Source organism: Narcine bancroftii, chromosome 7 (assembly GCF_036971445.1).
Source record: "Narcine bancroftii isolate sNarBan1 chromosome 7, sNarBan1.hap1, whole genome shotgun sequence".
NCBI classification, from domain to species: Eukaryota; Metazoa; Chordata; class Chondrichthyes; order Torpediniformes; family Narcinidae; genus Narcine; species Narcine bancroftii.
In genome coordinates, this window is record NC_091475.1 from 54032255 (window position 1) to 54056909 (window position 24655).

General features: G+C 42.0%; 1 protein-coding gene across 4 annotated transcripts in view; it reads right to left on the bottom strand.

Annotated features, from left to right (window-relative positions):
* Positions 1–2620: 2620 nt before the first annotated feature.
* The window catches only part of LOC138738944 (interleukin-1 receptor accessory protein-like 1), a 1251110-nt gene continuing 1229075 nt past the window's right edge, over positions 2621–24655 (bottom strand). For all 4 annotated transcript variants that reach the window (XM_069890175.1, XM_069890174.1, XM_069890172.1 and 1 more), the window contains 4 exons: positions 23025–23168; positions 20643–20813; positions 19348–19416; positions 2621–4367 (listed from right to left, as the gene is read on the bottom strand). In XM_069890175.1, the coding sequence (XP_069746276.1) occupies positions 3646–4367; positions 19348–19416; positions 20643–20813; positions 23025–23168 (1106 nt within the window). In that variant the 3' untranslated portion in view covers positions 2621–3645. The remainder of the gene's footprint in view (positions 4368–19347; positions 19417–20642; positions 20814–23024; positions 23169–24655) is intronic.

Genomic DNA, 24655 nt, shown 5'->3' on the forward strand with positions numbered 1-24655 from the left:
AGGGTGGCGCATGTGGTTCCGCTGTTTAAGAAGGGGTCCAAATGTAAACCTGGGAATTATAGGCTCGTGAGTCTGACATCTGTGGTGGGTGAGTTGATGGAAAGTGTTCTGAGGGATGGTATTTACAAATATTTGGAGGTACAGGGATTGATAGGGAGTAATCAGCATGGTTTTGTCAGGGGTAGATCATGTTTGACAAACCTGATTGAGTTTTTCGAGGGGGTTACAAAAAAGGTTGATGAAGGGAAAGCTGTGGATGTTGTCTATTTAGACTTTAGTAAAGCTTTTGACAAAGTTCCCCACAGGAGGTTAGGAAAAAAGGTGGAGGCATTAGGTATAAATAAGGAGGTAGTGAAATGGATTCAGCAATGGTTGGATGGGAGGTGTCAGAGAGTAGTGGTGGAAAATTGTTTGTCCAATTGGAGGCCGGTGACTAGTGGAGTTCCTCAGGGATCGGTCCTGGGTCCACTATTGTTTGTTATATATATTAACGATCTGGAAGGAGGGGTGGAGAATTGGATAAGCAAGTTTGCGGATGATACAAAGATTGGTGGTGTTGTGGACAGTGAGGAAGATTACCGTAGATTAAAAGTTGATTTAGGAAGGCTGGAAGTGTGGGCTGAGAAATGGCTGATGGAATTTAATACAGATAAGTGTGAGGTGTTACATTTTGGAGAGGCAAATCTAAATAGGTCATATGCATTAAATGGTAGGCTATTGAGATGTGCAGAGCAACAAAGGGATTTAGGAATGCTGGTAAATAGTACCCTCAAGGCTGATACTCAGGTAGATGGTGTGGTGAAGAAGGCATTTGGAATGTTGGCCTTCATAAATCGGAGTATTGAATTCAAGAGTAGGGAGGTTATGATGAAATTGTAAAAGGCATTGGTGAGGCCAAATTTGGAGTACTGTGTACAGTTTTGGTCACCAAATTATAGGAAAGATATAAACAAAATAGAGAGAGTACAAAGAAGGTTCACAAGAATGTTGACAGGATTTCAAGGTTTGAGTTACAGGGAAAGGTTGTGCAGACTAGGGCTTTTTTCTCTGGAGCGTAGAAGATTGAGAGGGGACTTGATAGAGGTGTTTAAGATTTTAAAAGGGACAGACAGAGTAAATGTGGATAGGCTTTTTCAATTAAGAGTGGGGGAGATTCAAACTAGAGGGCATGGTTTAAGATTGAAGGGGGAAAATTATAAAGGGAACATGAGGGGAAATTTCTTTACGCAAAGGGTGGTAGGGATGTGGAATGAGCTTCCGGTAGACGTGGTTGAGGCGAGATCATTGGTTACATTTAAGGATAGAGTGGATAGTTACATGGAGAGGAGGGGACTGGAGGGGTATGGACCGGGTGCTGGTCAGTGGGACTAGGAGGTGGGTATTTGTTACGGCATGGACTAGTAGGGACGAACTGGCCTGTTCTGTGCTGTAAGTGGTTATATCGTTATATGGTTATATCTCTGCAGCTATCCTATAATCATTCATTTTTTTAAAAAAGTTGCCCGTCTCCAAGGCCAATTCCCTTGCTAACTCAATGAAATCAGCCCACGTGTTACTCAATATCTCATCTGAATGTTTTCCATAGTCATGAAGTTCAATGCCCCCCTCCCCCCACCACTGAGGGATGGCACCTGGGATACAACAAACAAGGTGAGGCAGGAGTTTTATTATTTCTGACTTGGCACACTGAAGGCTTCGACACATTTCCCACCCTCAAACAGAAATTATGATCAATGCTGGAAGAAAGGCATTGATTTAACCTTTAGGGGCTGGATGAATGAAGCCAAATACAAATAAAGGAAATTGAAATAGAAATATAGTTGTGTGTCTACTTTTCAAATACATCAGCAATCGAGACCAGCTAGTTTTGCAAGACAAATATCACTGCCTTAATTTTACACTAGAAATTCTGAAAATAAAACAATATATTCAATCTCTTCCACTATGGAACCCTTTGGATTGTACATTTTACACTCCTTTCTCCATAAAAAGGAATTCTTTTGTTATAAATATCATTGCTGACTACCCCAATTCCAATTAACTACTTAGTGGCACCAGAAGAATTATTAAGAGCTAATGATTGTCAATAACAAGGAATGCATGCTGAGATTGTGAAAAACATAGACTTCCAAGTGTTTATAACAGAGCATGCTGTTAGAGGACATAACCATGCTTTTTGGTATTTTGGCTGTTCAGACACAATCAACAAAATGCTGTGTTGACAAATAGGTCATTTCTTTTGATGATATAAAAACAAATTCCATGAAACAAATGAAAACATTCCAACGCTTTATCAGTACCTTTCTTTTTAAAACCATGGGCAGAAATCTGTGGGGAATGGATGAAGCTGAAAACAACATTTGGCAAAAAAAAAGTTTTAATTTTAAAACACCAAACAAGCCAGTGGGATGCTGTTTATGGAATCCATAGAATAAAATGATGCATGGGATGAAATGAGGCATTGAACAGCACTATAAACTGGCCCACAAGGAAATGAAAACGAATAATGACCAAGTAAAAACACACAAAAAAAAAGACGTTGCTCCAATTCTCAGTGTAATATGTCTATGTGACAACAAATGGTAACATCTGCAGCAAAAACACAAAAAAAAACACAGTCTTTTTCTTCTGAATTACCATTTATTATCGTAGAGGTAGAAATGGCCCTAACCATCTTTAGACAAAGCATTTAAGCAAAATAATATGTATCAACAGTTTTTCTTCTCATTTTTTTTATGGGCAAAGTGCACTGATGTCAAAGGTAAAAAGCTTTCATCAAAGTGCATTTTCCTGTGAAAGGTGCAACTTGGCTTTGCACAACGTTCTCACCTGTTTGGAAGACTAATCTACTGTTGTACTAGGGTATAAATTTCCACCTAAATAGTCTTCTCTGTTAGTCATTATTAGGAGCTAATTTTTGCCAGCAAATTCTTTTTTAAAGATGATAGCTATCTGAATGCATAAGAGAAATTTATTATTAATAAAAATATGATTATCTTGTGACTTTCCATGGTTTGCACTAGGACTAGATCTACTTCATCTCTTAATCTTCTACTTTATAACTTTTCATCAACATTAATGATCATTAAAGTTCTTTCAGTGAATATCTGACATTAAATGTGTACTTCAGACTGCCCTGTAATGATACAGAAGTGAAAACATCACCTCCCAGGTACACTTGAGTGTTTAGTCTCTTTGATATATAATGTCTACGATTTAATATGTAATGTAATAATGCACACACCCTCAACAAATCACATTTCAGGAAACTGAACTGTGGTTTTACGTCATTATCTTTTATCTGGAATGAAAACTGAAAATAAACTCACACTTGTTTTTAAATCACACAACCCAGCAAAAGCATACCAGTAAAATGTCAAAACCAAGCCATGTCCATCTACATTAATTATGAATAAACTTGCCAGTCCCCTTAAAAGTCCCAGGAGCAGTTCTAATCACGTAGAACATAGAAACAATGTAGGAGAGGCAAGGATAGAACAGGAAGACTCAGATGTTACAAACAAATTACTTATCTACAAGACCCTGTGTTTTCATATTTCTTTTTGTATAACAGCAGCAGTCAAGGCCATGGTCCCAGGCACCAGACTGTGTAACCTGATGGGGATCAAACCACCCCATGAGTTGTTACCAAATGACACTGGACACACTGGTCTCCCTTGGCAGAAGTGGTAACACTGCACTGTTTGTGTGCACTTCATCTGGAGTTGGCTCCTTGTTCATTTTGCTGTGGGGCCTTTGGCCGTTAATCAGTGTCATGGGGATGTTGCAGTATGTGTGTTGATTACCCAGAGCGGTAAAGGGCATTATGCCACTCGTGGGAGGTACATCGTACTCGTAGCTCCGATAGTAATGCTTGTGCCGCATCTGCGTGTGGTAGGTGTTGTGGAAGGTGGAGCGGAGGTCCGGATGGGCAGTGGCCAGAGCAGTGGAGGTCGCTGCTGCCATGGAGATGGCAGACACAGTCTGCAGTTCCCCGAATGGGCCCTGCTCACTAGCATCCAAAACCTGCTCATTAGAGATTGGCTCTATCCTCTTAAAGGGCATCTCATACTGTAAACGTTTCCAGAACTTGGAATCCAGTTTGTTGCACTTGGGCCCGTTCCATTTGATAACCGTCAGAAGTTTGATCATTTCTTTGAGAGCCTCAATCTCCTGGTAGTTTATAATTCCTCGAAGTTCACTGCATTCGATAAGTATCACTTTAATTTCACCTGTGACCAACATGTTGCGCAGTCTGTTTTCCAGTTCAAAGATACTCCAGCCTCTTCTTATAACGTAGTTGGGGGTCAGAACGATGATGAGCCTCTTGCTTTGATCAATGCATCGAGCCACATCTTCGACATAAGCTGAAAGTAAAGTAGGACAGGTCCTTTTACAAGTGGTAGGCAGAACATTGTCACGACATACACAATACCTTCCGATTTTGCACTTAAGCATGGTTTCTCCCAATCATTGCACAGCATTGCATTGCAATTAAGTGAGGGAAGATTTCCAAAAGTGACAATGATTAAAGCGATTGAATTTACGTTAGCTGGGGGAAATTTTCCTCATCACCACTGGCTTTAATTGACAAGTGCGCATGCAAATATCTCTTTATGAATTGAAGTCAGGAATAACTTTTGTCATTGTTTTTTGGGGGGCGCTTGGAATCCTTTCTATTCCTGCTGCTCCACAGCACTCAGGTTAATCAGACAATTTACACCTTTGATTGGAGGAACACTTCAGAGTTTGTTTGAGGCAACGGGAAGCATTGAGCTTAACTTTCCTGTTGAGGTAGAATACCTATTTAACACAATGCCTGGTTTCCATTGCACGGCATTCAGTCGAAAGCAAACCAACACCGGGTGAATAGTTCAAACCAATCGCCTTTCTGCCAAATGCTTGGTAAAATTGTACCCTCATAGTATTCATCACTGATGACCATCTCCTGCACCACTGTACCTTGTTAAATTTGTTTGAAAGAAAATCACAAGAAAATCTCAGTAATCATAGTGAGGTGATGTTAACATTCATTTCCTTGTCACTTACACGATGTCTTGACTATTTAAATTCGAGAGATCAATGTAAATGGAGCATCTCTGACTGAATCAATGACATCAGGTCAGTTGACGCAAGTCAGCTGTGTGTGATGGAAGACACCAGATGAGGACCCACTGGATGGAGCAGTCCCAGTGAAGGCAGCTGAGGACTGGTGATGGGATGGCTGAAGGGCTGAGAGGACCTCAGCTTCTCTTGGCCTCCAAAGAATCCTTTTCAAACTACATTAATTCTGGCTTTTTTTTAACTTTTCAGGCCTTAATTACCCCCCCCCCCCCCACCAAGTTCAGTGACAGGTTCTTCTTTGTCGCTACGGTCATAGACTTCATGAGATGACCAGCACTTTGTTGGGAGCTGACCAACATTTCAATGCTGAAGAGCAGAAGGACAATGAGGGTCCAGTTAGCGTTATGATCCCATTTGCCCACCCAGCACCCTCAGTTCCAGAAGATCAAGAGGTTGATCCAGTGACATACAGTAACTTCCAGCCTGACAGTACAGTCGAAAATTGAGGGAACACCACAATATTTTTCAGATGATACCAATAACCGAAGTCCTGGCTGCTCTTTCAAATGTACACAGAAAAACCCCACAAAATATATCTTCAACAACTAAGTGTCTTTAACACAATGTCATGAGGTGCTAGCCAAAAACATTTTGAGACAAAATTTAATGACTCATGGGTTGGTTTTGAAGTGGATCAAATTTTGCTCCAGGGTGTTTTGGTGAATATTTCTCCCTTCATCAATATCATGCAAACAAATTCATCATCTCATTGCTGTTTGGAAGAAAGGGCTTTGAACAAGCCAGTTGTACTTCTGGCACCAAAGGATGGGGGACATCCTTTGGATGGAAAAGATCCAAAATAAGCGCGACTCTTTGTTTTCTTTGCACCTTTTAATCCCATGCATATTCGAGAAAATAGTGGTGCATAGACTAACCACAAAGAAGAGTCAAAGTAAACTGGTCAGAATGCCTGATGCACAGGATAAATTAGAAATGACGACAATATCATATGTTACAGATTTGGATTTTGGCAAAGGAAAACATTCTTTGTTGCCCTTATTTGCTGTTTTTGGAGACTGGAAATTTACACTGAAATCAATACAAAGCATTTCAAACAGCCCATTTCTTAAAAAAAATGTGTGTCTTCACTTATAAGACAATAGGATTTCAGAAAATAAATGAATTTGAATGTGAAACTTGAGATGATTAGTGGCTAATTGTCTCATCTTGGCACATTGTGTTCCTTTGAAATTAGGCATTGTGTTGATGATAGACAGTAGTTATCTGCAGATACAAGCGCTGTGCCCTGAAGTTGAAACAGCCAACAGCAGTCCACACTTGGGAGGCTCAGCAACAGCAGTTTATTTTGCTGTGGGGCTTTTGGTCGTTAATCGGTGATGGGGATGTTCCAGTATGTGTGTTGATTACCCAGTGAGGTAAAGGGCATTATGCCACTCGCAGGAGGTACATTGTACTTGTAGCTCCGATAGTAATGCGTGTGGTAGACGTTGTGGAAGGTGGAGCGGAGGTCTGGATGGGCAGCAGCCAGAGCAGTGGAGGCCGCTGCTGCCATGGAGATGGCAGACACAGTCTGCAGTTCCCCAAATGGGCCCTGCTCGCTAGCATCCAAAACCTGCTCATAAGAGATTGGCTCTGTCCTCTTAAAGGGCATCTCATACTGTAAACGTTTCCAGAACTTGGAATCCTGTTTGTTGCACTTGGGCCCGTTCCATTTGATAACCGTTAGAAGTTTGATAATTTCTTTGAGAGTCTCAATCTCCTGGTAGTTTATAATTCCTCAAAGTTCACTGCATTCGACAAGTATCACTTTAATTTATCACTTTAAATGCGAGTGTGCAAGAGTGAGAAAGATCTCTCTGATTTATTCATCATATCTACTCTGCTTTTATTCTCCAGCCTGCTTGTAAGTAGGTGTTGAAAAATGCTTAATTTTCAGAAAAGACATATTTCACAAAGAAAATGAATTTGAAAAGTAAGAGACACATTGAAGTTCATGAACTGAATGATTCAAAATTCAAATCAAGGTGATTTCATTTTCCATAATAGTGCATTTAATATTACCTTTGCAGCTTGTAAATTTATCAAGGCAGTGATGCTGTAGAGCTGTTCTATTGTCATGTGTGTAGATGAACATAATTTATGTTCCCTTTGAGCTGACAAAACGGGAGACAGGTTTAAAGTAAGTCACAGAACAAAGTGGCAGTAGAACACAGCAGGAGTGAGTAAAAACAGCTCGGAGATCAACTTCGCTTTCTGGTATTACAAGCTCTGAGTTCATTTAGTATGAGTATTGCTTTAAGGGTGAGTACAGGCTGCAACCATTCACAGCTGTGGAGAGACTGGGTGGCAACAGCTAGTACAGACTGTATTCAAATTCACGACTTTGGAGAGGAGAAAGAACATCTGTTGTTTTTTCCAGGGGCACAGGTGGTGGGAGAGTCAGTGTGTGGAACACTGAATGAAACAGGATTCATTATTGACCAGCGGCCATCTCATCGAACACAAAGCAGGAATGACTCTATGTGATAATGGACAATTCGGCTGATTCTCCCCGTCAGGAAAAGGAGAATTGCTGCATTGGATCGTGACCAAAGTAATGGTCATTTTGATGGACTCATACCTGAGTTTTGGAAGCATGGTGGAAGTCATGCGAGGAAAAGCAGAGTTGTGACAACCGTATATTTCTCTGAAAGAAACTTAATGAGGATTTGTGCGTTTTTGGCAGTTTGGTCACTCAGTCTCTCCCATCTCCTTCGTGATTACTTCTGTGCATCAGCTTAAAAACCTACATTTTGACAATGGATTTCTAAAACTGAACTTTGGAATGACTTTCCAGAATTGTGCCTAAGCTGTAATAGTTTGGGTATTTTACAAACACACACACACACACACAGACACACACACACACACACACACACACACACACACACTTATTCGCACATCATTGGGTTTGATTTAACTAACGTGTTATATTATTAGTAGTTATTAATAAAAATGGTGTTTTAAAAGAAATAAATAACACTGCCTTGGTGGATTTCCATTGCTGCTGGTCTGCAACATAACACTGGCAGCTTGCTTTGGATTGAATAGATCAAATTATTTTGTTTTAACCTGCCAGAGTAATCAGTCCAGAATAGAAAAGTAATTCACTGCTAAGTCCTTCGATCAGTGGAGAATGAATTTGTCTTTGGTAAAATCTTATTGATTCTGTAAGAAATGGAGTAGTGGGAGGAACAGGCCACACATCCTCCTCCAACCTGTCCCACTGTTTAAGATCATGGATAACATGATTAATTGGCCTCAACTCTACTTTTCTGACCAGTGGTCTTAAACCTCTAGTCCTGTACTGCTCAAAAACCCACTTCAATCCTAATGATACTGATGTGTTCTGCATCCAGAGATCCGAAGCTGCTGAGAGAAGTTCTTTCCCATCTCAGTCTTGAATAGGTGACCCTTTTCACTGAGATAAAATCCTGACATCTAATGGAATTCCCAGTGTGGCTCACAGGCACACAATTGATTTGGTGCCAGAGTGAATGATTCCACACCAGGGCAGCAACCCAAACTTGTGAGTTTGTTTGGAAACAGTGACAAACATGGCAGTGAACCACCTCTCCTTCATTCTGTTGTTGGTCAAGGAGTTCCATAATTTAGGTCCAACACTGATGGAAGAACAACAGCCTGCTTCCAAGCCAGGTTGGTGAGTGACTTCAAGGGAACTTGCAAGTGGCAATGCTCCCCTGTGCCTGCCCTTTATTGATCAGTGTGTTGGAGGTCGTTTGAAGACTTGTGTTCACTTTAACTGCAGGGAGTCTACGATGCAGGGGAAATGCAAGGGTCCATGCAGCATTCACCACCACTCTGTCCCAAATGCTATCAAGGTCTTCAACATCAGGGCACCACAAATTTGGGAAGTTTGTGAATGGTATTTGGAGGCCTATTTCCTTGGAGGATGGCCAATGCTGGGCCTGTTCCTGAAGCCACAGTACTCTTACAATTCTCCACTGGAGGTGTGGTTCTCGAGATCCAATGACTGGACTCTCCCTCGTTGGAAATGGTCATTATATAGTGCTATTGTGGCACAAAGGTCAGTGGCTAATTCTCAGCCTGAATGCAAACTGAGTTCCAATGCATGCAGCGTGTTAGTGTCAGTGATTTTCTGTGGAGTTGCAAACGGATTTGAAAATTATTTAACACCTGTTTCTGACCTGATGATGGAAAGGGGGGGGTGGGGTCATTGGTGAAGCAGGTGAAGACAGTTGGGCCAAGGATACCGTCTGGGAGAAGGTGCGGTAAGGTAAATTATGCTCCCAAGGAATTGTGGGAAAGTAATCAACAGCTCTGGGTTTTCCCATGCTCAAAATAGTTTCATTACTGCACCTATTTGCAACATGACCTCCAAAAACCCTCCAAGATGTTTCATTCTTGGCTGTGTGGTCTCACAGACTCTCCACATGCTTCTCTGCTGTTACGATCTGTGCCATCTCATTTCCTTCATTCTGCTGTGTTGAATCCCATGTTTCTCTGTGGTTCAGGCCTACACCTCCCCTATATTCCTCTGTCCACATGTCCTGAAGTGTGTCCTAATCCAAGGACATCTCTGGTGCTTGGTCCTTAACCATCTCTGCTAATTGTCAGGTTGCACGATCAACCTGTGCTACTTTCACTAATCCTCTCGTCTCCACCCCCTTCATGCCCAATTCATGTTGCCTCAGACTTGTAAACGTTGTGACATCACTACTCAAGTCACTTACACCATCAGGAGCAAAAACAAACTGCTGGAGGAACTCAGCAAATCAGGCAGCAGAGAAAAAGAGACCGTTGCTATTTCAAGTGAAAACCCCACATCAAGGCTGAGAGTGGAAAGGAGGTCGCCAGTAGAAAAAAAAATGGAGGGATTAAATAGGGGCTGCCAAGCGATAGCCAGGGAGGAATTAATTGGCAGATGGAGTCATGTGGGGGAGGAAAGAGTGGAGGAGGTTGTGACAGAGGCTGGTAGGTGAGTAGAGGAGATGTCAAAAAGGTCACAGGTTTTGGAATCCGATGAGAAAGGAATATTGGAAGCAGATAAGGGAGGGATGAGAGGAACTGGGAAGCAGAGGGTTAAGGGTCAGGCACCCAATGGGAGGATTATGTAGGGAATGGGCAGGTAGAATCAGGTGGGGGGTTGGGGAAAGGAGGTTGGTAACACAGGGGTGCGGGTGTGGCTTGGCAAGGAAGGTGTGTGAGGGAGGACTTGGGTGGATCAGGAGAGAAGGAAGGAGTGAGGAGGTTTTACCTGAACTTGGATAACCCAGGTGGAATTAAGGTACTGTTCATCTAATTTACATTTGGCTTACTTTTCCAGGTCAGTGCAGGAACAGAGAGGGGAGTTCGAATGGCTTTTTGGCAGGAGCTCCAGATGGCCTTTGCCATGGGTGTGAAGTCAAGCAGTCACCTCATCTGTAGTTGGTCTCGGTATTGGACATACAATGTTAAGAGCACTGAATGGAATTGAGGAGATTGGGGAAAGTGCAATTGAATCACTTGGCCAGGGGTTGTTGAATTCCCTGGTTGGAGGCGAGGGAGAGTTGTTGAGCCACGTGTGGCACCATCTGGGGTCACAGTGGAAGCTGTTGGGTTCCAAGAAAGAAGGGTAGGGAGTGATGAGCAGACCAGGGATGCAGAATACAGAAGGGAGTGGGGAGGGAAAGATATGACTAGCAGTGGTATTGCATTGCAGCTGGCAAAACATCAAGGAATGATGCACTGCTCGTGGAGACTAGCAGGGTGAAGGACCAAGGGAACTCTCCCCATGCTAGGCCTGGGGATGCGAAGGGTGAGAGAGCAGGAAATGGAAGAGATGTCCTGAAATGGAAAGTCTCATCTTGAGAACAAATGTGACAGAGATGAAGAGAGAGAGACAGAGAGATGGTATCCTTATAGGGGACAGAGTAGTGGATGATGTTGACCTGGTAGCTGTGGAAGATAATGGGTTTCCAGGCTTCAATTGTACCACAAGAGGAAACTCTCTGGCATTGATCTGTAATATTTCTTGCAGCACTGGGCACTGACAATTCTACACTGGAGCCTAATCTGTTTGTTTCAGCATGCCTGCTGTTTGGGTTCAACTTTAGCACCTAGTGTTCAACTTCAATGCTGCTGAACAACAGATCCCAGAAATCATTGCCCTGACAACATCTGACTGAATTTGTTACGTGCACCCAGATCATGAACTGAGTCAAGAAAACGAAGGCACGTGACAGGTTCAAGAATCCATGATCAGAAGGGGATCTGGAGCACCATCTGGGGTCACAGTGGAAGCTGTTGGGTTCCAAGAAAGAAGGGGATTCAGAAGACGAAAGGGGCCATGAAGTATCGTTGGCTAGCAAGATTTAAAAAAAATCTCAATGCATTTTCGACAGTCTTCCATTCCAGACAGGAGGATCAGGGGGAGAGGATAAGATCACTCAAGGACAAGGAAATTTATGCTTGGAATCAGAAGAATGAGGCTAGGGACTAAATGGATATTTTGCTTCGGAATTCACCATGGATATTGACAAGGAGCATAATGTCAGTGCACTGTGTGATCAAAGGTGGTGTTCGGACATTCGAGGATCATTAAGTTACACGGCTTCTGTGTCTGACAGGAGGTAACCTGGCTATTGAAAGAGGCAAATTAAGAGATTGTGTGTGGCCATTAGCAAAAATCTTTGCAACCTCACTAGCAACTGGAGAGGGTCCAGAGGACTGGAGCCAGGCCAATGCTGTAACTTTGTTCAAGAGGGGAAAAATGGATCAACCAGGAAATTATTGGCCAGTAAATCCCATGTGGCTGGTAGGGAAGCTACTGGAAAGGATAGAGATAGGAACTATTCACCTTTGGACAAACAAGGCCAAGATTAGTAACAGTCAACCTGGCGTTGTGAAGGGCATTACCACTTTCATTGAGCTTTTTTGGAGATGACAAATGTGGTTGATGTGGATAGGGCAGTGAATATTATCAACATCACTTTTCTAAGGAATTTGACATACAGTGACCACAATATAGAGGCTCAGGGTCCTCCTGTGGTAGCCCGGCCTCATAGATTACCCCTGGACCGCCTTAAAAATCATGAAATCAGAATTCGACCACATGCAAGAGTTGGGCCTAGTCTGCAGATCTGACAGCTGCTGGGCTTCACCTTTGCATATGGTTCCAAAAAATCCTCCTGGGAATTGGTGGCCTTGTGGTGATAATCATGCCCTGAACAATTCTACTGTGCCTGATCGATATAACATCCCCAATTTCCAAGACTTTTCAGCAAACCTCCTTAGCTAATATGTATTTGGGAAAATTGACCTAGTACAACTATCAGATTCCAGCTGAGCCTTCTGATGTCACTAAGATGGCAGTAATGACCCTGTGCCGTTTGAGTTTCTGCACATGCCATTTGGTATGCGGATCGCAGCTCAGACATTCCAGCAGTTTATGGACCATGTACTCACTGGCCCTGATTTTGTGCTTGTTTACATCGACAATATTCTGGTCGCAGGTGTGAATGAAGAAGAGCACAAGCGCCACCTTATCCCATTGTTTCAGAGGCTTGATAAGTTTGGCATTGTGATTAATCCAGGTAAATGCATTTTTGGTGCTGCTGATCTTTTATTTTTGGGATGTAGAGTTACACAACATGGTATTTTGCCCAATGAATCGAAAGTGTGAGAAATTTGAGAAAGTTGTGACGTTTTATCGGTATGATGAATTTTTATTGCTGATTCCTGCTGAATGCTGTTGCCCCTTACTGAACTATTAAAAGGATCCGATAATTCCCTATCCAAAATACCATCAACTTTTGGTGACGATATTGTGCATCCTTTCAACTATGTGAAGATTGCACTTGCAAACGCTACAATGCTTGTACATCAAAAGCCCAACACCTTGCTCTCACTTACCATAGATGCATCTGTCAGTGCTGTGGGAGCAATGTTAAACAATGACTCTGTGGGCAATTGGAACCCTTGGCGTTTTATTTTAGCCAAGTTGTAACCGGCTCAAGCACAGTGTAGTGCGTTTGGTTGAGAACTCAGCCATCTGTCTCACAGTGAAGCATTTCTGCTTTTTTATTGGAAGGTTGTCCTTTCACCCTTTATACAGATCACAGCTTCTTATGCATACCATGAGTACAAGCACACATCGCGACTCGCCTAGAGAGATTTGGCACTTGGACTTTATCTTACAGTTTTCATTAGATGTACGGCACATCCGAGGAGAACAAATGCCCTATCTAGGCATGAGATTGACGCCTTATATACAGCTACTGCCATCGATTTCATTACCAAGCCTTGTGCACAGCACAGCAATCCTGATCTCAAATAGTATTGCTGGATCGATTCTGGTCTCTATCTTCAAGATGTGACCCTGGATGAATCCGGTAAAAAGTTAGTCTGCGATTTTTCCACAGGAAGCCCTAGAACTGTTGTGCCACCAACTCAGTGTTTTTTAAGTTTAAATTTAGACCTACAGCATGGTAACAGGCTGTTTCAGCCCACAGACCCGTACAGCCCAATTACACCCAATTAACCTATTACCCCTGGTACATTTTTGAAGGGTGGGAGGAAACTGAGCACTCGGAAGAAACCCACGCAAACATGGTGAAAATGTCCTTACAGACAGCATGGGATTTGAACTCTGGTCTTGATCGTTGGCGCTGTAACAGCGTTGTTCTAACAGCTATGCTAACTGTGCTGCCTCACTGCGTCCTGAGCCTTGCTGCCACAACTGACCAACAAGAGGTTCAGAAAGCTGCGTCCGAACTCAAAAACAACAAGGTATTGGGAGCAGGTGATGTCCTCACTGAACTCATGGTTGGCCAAGAAGAGTTTCACTGACAGATCCACCCCCCACCCCCCAGGATGAGGATCATATTCCAGCAGACAACAGTAATGCTGTAATTGTGCCTGTCTTCGAGCTAGGAGACATGACAACCATGGTCATTACAGTGGGGTCTCATTGCTTCCCATAACAGGGAAACTCAGGTGCCGTGTCTTGCAGTGGCCGACGTGAAGAGAGTTAGGCAAGGTCAACCCATGGAAAGCTGCTGGACCAGACAACATTCCCGGCAGAGTGCTCAGGGGATGTGCGACTCAGCTGGCAGATGTTCTCACCGACATCGTTAATATTACCGTGGGACCTTAGGATGGACGATAAATAAAGGTGACTTGATAGTCTTCCCAGAAGTCAAAAACGTGCTCCCTGAATTGCAGTGTGGATTCTGTCCATCCAGAGACACAGTGGACATAATCTTAACTACATGGTGACTGGGAAGTGCTGGGGGGGGGGGGGTGGGGGGATGTGGGATGATATATGGAATATCCCTCTCACAATTGATGCCCAATAGAACTTCATCACTTCCTGTTTATTTAATAATGGCATACTAGCTGTGATACAAACTAATGGGTCCTAAGACTTGTGCCACACAAGGCTGAATCATTGCCCAATACTTGGTCGACCTTGCTTGCCTCAACGTTGCACCAGCCCTCCAACAATCTTCCTGTGGCAGCAGAGTGAAGTTTCAGAACTAAATGGAAACTGTTCGATCTGTCACGACAGCACTCACGCATTAAGGACACCCAAAGCTTGCTAGCCAGGTGCCAGTATATGGACAATGCTTCCATTTATGGACACTTCAAACCCATAATTCATGCTATCATTGATGATCTTTCACTAAAACACACAAGCAGGAGAGCACTGTGCTCATCATCCACAAAGAAGAGGTAACCAACAGTGGCACCCAGCCCCACCTCCTACATCATGGAGCCACCTATCAACAAAAGCAGATGTTGGTGATGAAATTCACCACTGCCTTTCACGCATCAGCCCAATCTTTGGTTGAGTGAGGAAAGGACCATTAAAGAATCAAGATTGCAGACCTATCAGGAAAAAGATGCAGAAGTATCAAAGCTAGAACCGGCAGGCTGATGAACAGCTTGTTCCCACGGGCAGAGAGACTGCTGAATAACTGCAAAAATGACTCTACTATTTATTTTATGGATATTTATTTTAATATATGTACATACATATGGTGTATATGTAATTTGTCTGTATGTAAGACCATAGGAGCACAAATAGGCTATTCAGCCCATCGAGTCTGCCCCACCATTTAATAATGAGCTGATTCATTTTCCCACTCAGGCCCCCCTACCAGCCTTCTCCCCATAATCTTTGATGCTCTGGTTAATCAATCTCTGCCTTAAATACAACCAATGACCTGGCCTCCACAATTACCTGTGTACCAAATACCATAGATTCACCATCCTCTGGCTAAAGAAATTCCTCTGCATCTCTGTTCTAAGCAGACACCCTTCAATCCTGAAGTTGTCCTAGACTTTCCACCAAAGGAAACAATCTTTCTACATCTACTCTGTCCATGCCTTCCAACATTCAAAATGTTTCAATGACATTCTCCCTCATTCTCCAAGAGCTGTCGAATGTTCCTCATCTGATAACCCTAACATTCCCAGAATCATCCTTGTGAACTTCCTCTGAACCTTCTCCAATGTCAGCACATCCTTTCTTAAAGGAGGATCCAAAAACTGCTCACAGTTCTCCAGGTCTCACCAGTGCCTTATAAAGCCTCAACATCACATCCCTGCTCTTCCATTCCACTTGAAATGAATGCCAACATTGCATTTGCTTTTTTCACCACTGACACACCATGCAAGTTTTCATACAGGCTATCAGTACTTCCAGGTGCCCTTGGCATCTGGATATTTTCTAATCTTCTCCCTATTTAGAAAATAATATCCCCATTTATTGTTTCTTGACTGTACACTTTCCAAGATTATATTTCATTTGCCACTTGTCTGCCCATTCTCCTAACATGTCCAAATCCTTCTGCAGCCTTCCTGTTTCCCCAACTCTACCTGCTCCTCCACCTTCCTTTGTATCATTTGTGTATTATGTCTCTACTGCTCCGCCCATGGACTGGAGAACACTATTTTGATGGGTTGTACTGGTACAATTGGATGGCAAATAAAGTTGAACTTGAACCTGACACCAGGCCCAAAACCTGAGGACCCCTGCATGGAAGGGATCCCTGCTCTCCAACATGCCTTGAACACTTGCAGAACTTCCAGCAGATACCTCGAGGCATAAGAAAAAACATCACTGCAACATCCTCCAAATTCAATTGAAGAACAAGGGGAAGATGGACACAGCAATGACAAATGGAATTTCATCCTGACAAATATGAGGTAGTATACTTTGGAAGGACTAATCAGGATGACAATATTTGGGCTTCGGGGAGTATTGAGGAACAGGAAGACCTCCGTGCACTTGTCTAAGAACCCTGGCATAACACGATGAAGGAAGCAAATGAGATACTTGGCTTGACTAGGTAAAGCACAGAACATAAGGATGATATGGTACAAACTTGATGAAATATTTGTGGGCTACAACAGGAGTTCTGCATACAATTCTTGTCCACATGCCATTAAAAGGACTGGAAAATGTAGAGAGAAGATTTACCAGGATGTTGCCTCTGATGGAGCATTTTCACCATGAGGAGAGGATGGAGGGATGGAGTTTTCTTTCTTTGAAGCAGAGGAGGAAATCCGAGGGACAAATAGAAGAGAGACTGTAGGACATTCTTACCCACTGCAAAGCATTTTGAAAAAAGAATATGGGTTTAGGCTGAGGGGAAGGTGGTTTCAAGGCCATCTGAGGAAGATCTTCTGCATCTTGATGATGACGAGGATCTGTCACACATGGTGGTGGAAGGAGCCACCCTGATATTGAAGTAGATTCTGAATAAGGACTGGAATTGCCAAATGCATGAAAGGCAATGGACATTCTGTGCCAGCAAATGAGATTAGGAAAGGAAGGCACTTGATAGCTAGCATGGACAGAGTGGCCAATGGCAGTGCACAAATGTGCTGGTCATGCTGTCTGACCTGCTGAGTTTCTCCAGCATATTTGTGTATTGCACTTGAGGTTTTCTCATTTAATAGGTGGGGCAAAGGACCTGCTCCTGTCCTGTGTGACTCAATGGCAAGCAAATTAATGTCAGAATCCTCTTCCAGGTCCATCTCCACTTTAATTCATCACACCCAGTCGGCCCTGTCAGTCAGGTCATTTTTTTCACATCTTTGACATTGGACTCCTGAAACAGACACTCTATTCCGAGCTCTGCCACGGGAAGAGGATACCACATTGACAGAGGAAAAGATTAAACAATGTGCCTCCTTGAAGTGGAATATTTCTGCTCACCTCTGGAATTTTTGGCACATGATCATTACAAGTGGAGCATTTGGGATAGCAGAGTATTGGGACCGCATATCAGGAGCACAGAAAACTCCTGCGTCAGTGGTGGAAGGAGCACAGCGCCTCGCAAAGACCATTCACCATCTCCTTATTCACCACATCCAAATCCCCTTCCAGCTTTGGGCTCATTCACTATCTCAGAACCCAGAAAGGTTGAGTCATCCTCGATCACAAGGGATTACCTCAGAAATAACCTGGGATATTGCATCACACAGCAGGACATTCATTCGGGCAGTGGTTCTCAATCTTTTTATTCCACTCACATACCACCTTAAGAAACCCCTTACTCCTTACTCCATAGGTACTCTGTGGTTAGTAAGGGATTACATAAGGTGGCACTTGAGTGGAAGGAGAATGGTTGAGAATCACTGTATTAGGGGAACACTCCTTTGATAGAAACATTTAAATAAATACTGAAATGAATGCCATAGAATCCTAAAAGTACAGACATCTTCATTTAAATTGGCATGTTCCCAGCTTCAGATTTCTTCACCCATCTCCAGCAACCATCTACAAATGCAGGACCAACTAATAGCCTGAATATGCACATAAGACATTTAATATTGCAGAACAATTCACATTAGAGTGATGCAGAGGTTTTTGAAGCAGGATGCAGCAAAATGAAAGGATTTGAGTCTTGGGATCATGCATCGGGAGCATGTGAAAGACTTGCTTGATGTTGGTGAAGAACAGCTGGTTTGACAAATGGACATGAGGCTGGAGATCATTTGGATGGAGGACATGGAAGAAGTAAGAACTCAGAATGAGGCAAACAGTCTGCAAGGAAACAGAACCAATGAAACACTGTGAATCACATGTAATATTGACCAGAAAATGCTTGAATATCTAGTTAATTGAGGTAAAGCTGTTGGATATTTTATCAACATAACTATAGTTCTTCAAAATTTGCTACTTTTAATCCAATTGAAGGAGAAGATGGATTTTAATCCAATTCAAATCTTGGCTCTTAAAGAACATACATAGAATATTACAGCACAGTACAGGCTCTTTGGCCCATTATGTTGTGCTGACCCATTGAAACCTACTCAACAATCAAACAAAAGAGCACTGCTTCAGTAGAGCACTAGAGGGAAAGCCTGGATTTATGCTTCAGTCTCCGGAGTGAGTCTTTAGCCAACAAACAATTGACTCGAGTGAGAATTTCTATCACCGCGCCATGACTAACAATTTAAGGAGTTCCCAGGCTCAAGTTTTATTCTTGACAGAGCCTATTTTTGTATTTTGGAAATGACGAAGAAAAAGAAATGCAAGGGCAACAGGCGGCTTGAACTCATGACGAGTTGAGAGTCAAGCTATGGTTGGAGGGGGTCTTTGCGGAAGAGTGTTGAAGAGGTTGAGGCTGATGCCATCAACGTCAGACTTAACAGATACATTGAAAATGAGGAGGGAGAAGACTAGAGATGGCAGATTTTATGAGGGCAGACGTTAGCAGCCTTAGGACCAGGAGCAAGAATATAGCGGGAAACTCATATGAGAGCTACCTGGAGGGTTTCTTTTTGATAAGATGGAAAATGGCATTAACTAAGTGCACAATTTTAAACCTTTTGCTGAACAAACTGGAAGATCTGAAACCCATGCTTAATGAATTTAAACATTTTCCCACGTTGATATAAGTCAGATTCGAACACTTGGAAGTATGATGAAGGGCATGCAATTTGATGCAATCAGATCATGTATCTTATATGCAAAAGGAGCAGGAAACCTTCCTTTGAGATGACTGATACTTTTTATCTATCTATAATAGGCCATTTATTGTTAGTGTGATTAATATATTAATGATTCCCACTATAACCTTGCTATGACAATCTGAGCATTATGTGAATTCCGACACTAATAAATTTATTTGAATTGCTTTATCATAAGAATTTAAAAATATGAATCTGAAATTTTAGTATACAGTTAATCCCAAAGGTGACTTTGATAGACAGGGTTCAGTGTATGGTGAGCTTGGTACTTACTGTTCTCCCATCCGATTATAGTGGGGCACGGAGAGTGTTGTGTAGCACATGATTGCGACTCAGCCCATACTACGGGTGGAGGGGAGAATGGTAAGAATGAACATTAGAACGCACATAATACATCAACAAGTGACGTGAAAACAGATAAAAAGACAGCTCTTCCTTACACTTGCGAAAATATATTCAAATAACAACATCATGGTGGTAAGCGCATTATATTTCGGAGTGGTTATTGAAGCACTTTAAAGGAAATTCATAAAAAAATAACTACTTGCAGAAGACTATGACTTCATCCATAGCTGACGTTGGCTTTGCTTTTCTGCCTGATCACCAAATGAATTCTTTGGAAGCAAATAAAATTCAGCGTTTGTGTTAAATCATGGTGTAAATACACCCTCTGGAGGGCAGTTTCAAAGATTTACAACCCCCAGATCATTGTTTCTCATACAGTGACGCCTGTGGCCTCTTTTCCCAGCTTCTCCAATCCAGAGAAACAACCCTTCAGCATTCATCCTATCGAACCTCTTTGGAATCCCATGTACTTCAGTGAGATCACCTCTCATTCTTCTGAACTCCAGAGGCCAAAGATTCCCCTCTTATAACAGTATTACGGCAATAATAATAGATCTCTTTTTTGTAACAATTGATCTTCCAAACTTCTTGGCTGGTGCCAAGTAATAACGTTTTGATGTTTAAAAGTAACACGATGCTTTTGAAAATCTGATATCCCGCACATTAGTCTAATTCCCACAAGGACCCAAAGTAAGAGGTATGCAAAGAGCTTTGCTGTAGGATAATTCAAGGATTGCTGATATATGCTGCTCTGATATCCAAGGTATGGATTGAGTATTTTATCTACCCTCGGAATTTGCAACAGCACTCTCCAGTCATTAAGTTTTTTTCCCCCCCCCCCAAGTGTTTTCATGTTGAAAATATGACAGGCAATTTTCACATCGATGGGACACAAACGGCAATGTCCTGAAAACCTGCATTACGTGAAATTGGTTGAGGGACAAAAATTGAGCAAAGCATCAGCAATAATTGGTCTTCTTTAGCCTAGTGCTGTTGGGTAATCCATTTGAGAGAGAAGACCAGACCTTGATTTTTGTCCCTTTTCAGGGTCAACTCAGATTTTTGAGAGGCGTAAACCCAGAATCTTTTAAGTTGGGAGCTGAGCATTCTAGCTTCTGAGCCATACAGCTGACATTGGAAAGTTTTTGGGCTTTAAAAGTGATTACTTCAAAGCTTTGCTTGGATCAAGAAAGGTTAAAGGTAGGATAGAAAAATGAACTTACTTCCAGTTGGAATCAAATCCCTATCAGGGATGAACAGCTTGTATCCATAATGTTTCTCAAGCACATCTGGTAAGATTTCCAGTGCAAAACGTTCTTCCTCTGTAGTTTCTTGGCTCCACTGATCAGGATCCACTTTGGTGTATGACAGATATGCATCATAATCTTTATGCTCTGGAAAATAATGGAAATATTTTACCTGAACAGTCTCTCATACTTTCTATTCTTGATCAGTGTATCTGATAACTTGGGGTGTTTGTTTTTTTCTGCCACAGCAGTTTGAACTATTATTTGCAAGAAGCAATGGGAAAGATGAGCCCTCTGAGTTGGAATGTGTTTGCACATCTGAACCTTAATATTTTTCCCTTTGCCGGAAACATTCCTGCTTTCATTTTTCTGTGTTTAATTTTTGGCATGAAATTATTTGCAAAGTTACACTGTTACTTCAGTAGAGTCAATAATGGGGTTGATATTGACTCTTAAATAATAAGAGTTATAGGAATTTTTTATTTCCTTCCCAATCTACTTACTATATTAATACTAACAGAACACATGTAGACTTGGTTGCCAATTTACTACCACTTTCTTTATACTACCGCATCATTCTCAGTACAAAATCAAAACAACTTCATTGTTTTCAGACTGTTTTTATTCAAAGTGCATGCTAAAAAGTTAAAAACTGAGTGCATGTATGTATTGTATGAGCTGGCCCGCCTCCTGAACCTGTGACTCCTCCCTCCTGGAAATCCCTACAAAGGCTGTTATGCCCAAACCCCTCCCTCAGTACCTGCCTTGGAGCTGGGCCAGCAACATGTGAGATGTGCTGGTCTTAAGGTGATTAAAGCCTATTAATCACAACTCTCTGTCCAATGTGGTCGATCGATAGCGCTACAAAAACAATGATATTTTCACAATTTAGAAAACCTCACTATTATGCACACCCTCTACATCGGGGAAGCAGGATGCAAACTGAGGCCATTTTGTTGAACACCTTTGCTCTGTCCACTGCGACAGCAAGAACCACCCTGTGACCAACCATTTGAATTGCACACACCATTGCCACACTCTCATGTTTCTCCCATGGCCAAATCGAGGTTACCTGCAAAGAGGGAGCAACTCCTTTATTCCACCTTGATAGTCTCCAACCAGAAGGCTATAGAGACTTCTCCAACTTCTGTTAAGCCCAACCTTCAGTCTCTTTCTTTCCACTAGCTTCTCACCTCTTCCATTCCTTATCAGAGAGCTATCTTTCTTATCCTTCTCCCCATCACTTCTTAGTTTCTGCCCTCCCATATGTATCCACCTCTTACCCATCAGCCTGCGCATCCCCCTTCCTCCCTCCTCACCTCCCTACTGTTTTTCTCAGATTCCCAATAAAAGGCCCAGGGCCTGAAATGTTGACTGCACTTTTACTTTGTGTGGATGCTGAGTGATCTGCTGACTTTCTCTTGTATTTTAATGCACTACTCCAGATCCCAGCATCTGTAGATTTCCTTGATCAATTGAATTCAGATTTTTCTTTGAATCTGCAATTGCACTGGTCAGCTTTTAAATTAATAGCAAGTAATGTATTCAGTTCTGAAGAGCCAATCTGTATTGTACTGCTCCCATCAGACAAATCAAAATACTTGCTCAATTTATGTTAAGTAATGAGCATAATGAAGAATATATTGACCTAACTTTAACTCGAGAAAGCAGTCATCAAAGACGATCATGAGTGAAATATTCAACAGGGCTTAATACTTTTGATTACGTGTTCTGTCTACTTCAAATGGACTGCACACTGTAGCAAAAATTGCACCAGGTAAAAGCACACCCGGAACAATTTAGCCTTTTGTCTCCAGTGCTACTTGGACACTATAAGATTTGACTCTCCTTTGAACACTTTGCACCCTGTTCAATGATGGTCATCAGCAAAGCAGGCCCAATGAGAGAAATGAAGCCTTTGGAAAACAAATGCAATTGACAAAAGCATTACTATTTTTCTGTAATTTATTTCACATTTTGGTTGCATTTGATGACACAAAATATCGTGGGATATGCTTGAATCAGTTTCACTTCGCTCCACATAAAGTGATAAAGGAAAAAAAAACTACTGATTAATGCAAGCTGACTTTTGTTGCATTAAATTGAGAAGATAAATCTTAAGGCAAAAGTGTTCGGTTTTGCACCATTCTGCTGTTTTCATGACTTAAACTAAAATACGCCAGGAATGATCTTACACAAACTCTGAAAGGATAGTGATGAATGTGATACATATCACTAAGCCATCAAAAGTTAAGATGGCATAATGTTATTTATTTTACAATAGTTATGGGCTCCCAGTGCAACTATTATAGGAATCTATAAAGTCAAATGATATGAAATCCACAAATCAGCTCCTACCTCCATCCAGATCATCTGCTCCAAAATGATTGCGATAAAACAGCATTATATCTATCTTGTAACATTTGTACACAGTCACCAGACAGACCAGCAGTAGAAGGATTGCCCCCAGTCCTCCTGCCAGTTCCACAGTATACATTAGCTCTGCAAGAGAAAAGACCGGCTGGTGAGATGGACAGAAAAATAAAAGCTTCCACATGGAAATGCAGCAATTGATCCACCAGCTTTACTTTGTTTTATTTGCTGAAACATTGCAACCATAAGGATCAAAGGAAATCTGGAAATTTCCAAAAGAGACTTAATCAAATTCATGTTGAAGATGTAATGGATTTCTGTCCTGAGAAAGACAAGTTCATGGGAGGATAAACACCCACCTATGTATTTCAGATAGTTTCATGATTGATTCCAAACCAGTGGTTCTCAACATTTTTCTTTCCACTCACATACCAATTTAAGAATCTATGCCATAGATGCTCTGTAAGCGCTTGCTTAAGGAGGTATGTGGGTGGAAAGAAAAAGTATGAAAACCACTGTTTTAATCATACCTCATTGACTCATTATGTGCATGGTTTCATAACTCCAAAGGAAATGGGCCAATGACAAATTTTCTCATACAAATTATTTCAGTAACAATCGGATCTAGAGCAGTGATTCTCAACCTTCCCTTCCCACCACCTTCAGCGATCTTACTAATCACAGAGCACTGATGGCATAGGAAAGAAAAAGGTTGAGAACCACTGATCCAAACTAACTTTCTCTGATATTGGTCTCCTGTGCATCACTGCCTTGTCACCTATAGCATGTAGAGCCACTGTATGTAACTTCTGGTGTTTCAAAATTTCTTTCTTTGAATCCTATGACACTCCACCATGTTCCCCTTCTTGACATTATGCAAAAGGCTGGAAGATAACACATTGCATCTCAATGGTTGGGCGATGCCACAACATTTCTCTCCATGCCACCAAGACCAAGGAACTCATTGATGATTTTAGGAAGGAGAGGCTGAGGGACCCGTGTTGATGGGATGGAGGTGGAGAGGGTTAAAACCATCAAGTTCCTGGGCTTCTATTTCTGAAGACCTCTCTTGGGGCCATCACATCAAGGAAGGCACACCAAAGCCTCTACTTGCTCAGGAGTCGGAGGAGATTTGACGGGTGCTAGATACTCAAACGTCTGCTGGTGCACTGTGGAAAGTATACAGACTGGTTGAATCACAGCCAAATTTGGGAATTTGATGGTCCAGGAAGGAAGAAGGTATCAAACATAGCCAGGCCCATCACAGGTTCAGAACTCCCATTCGGTGAATTCATCTACATGAGGCGTTTCCTCAAGAAGGCAGCCGACATCATGAAAGGCCCCCTCCACACTGGTCACAATGCCTTCTCATTGCTACCTTCAGGTAGGAGTTACAGAAGGCTGAAAACCAGCACAAGTAGGTTCAAGAACAGTTTTTTTCCAACATCTCTTGAACCTTCCCTTGTTGCCCCCATTATGAACTGCTCTGATACCACAAAAAGATTGTCTGCACTTTTGCCCAGTCATTGTTTTGCATGGGGATAACTGTGAATATTTATTATCTACCTATTTTCATATTTATTATCTTTTTTCTTTTTAAAATATTTTTATTGTTT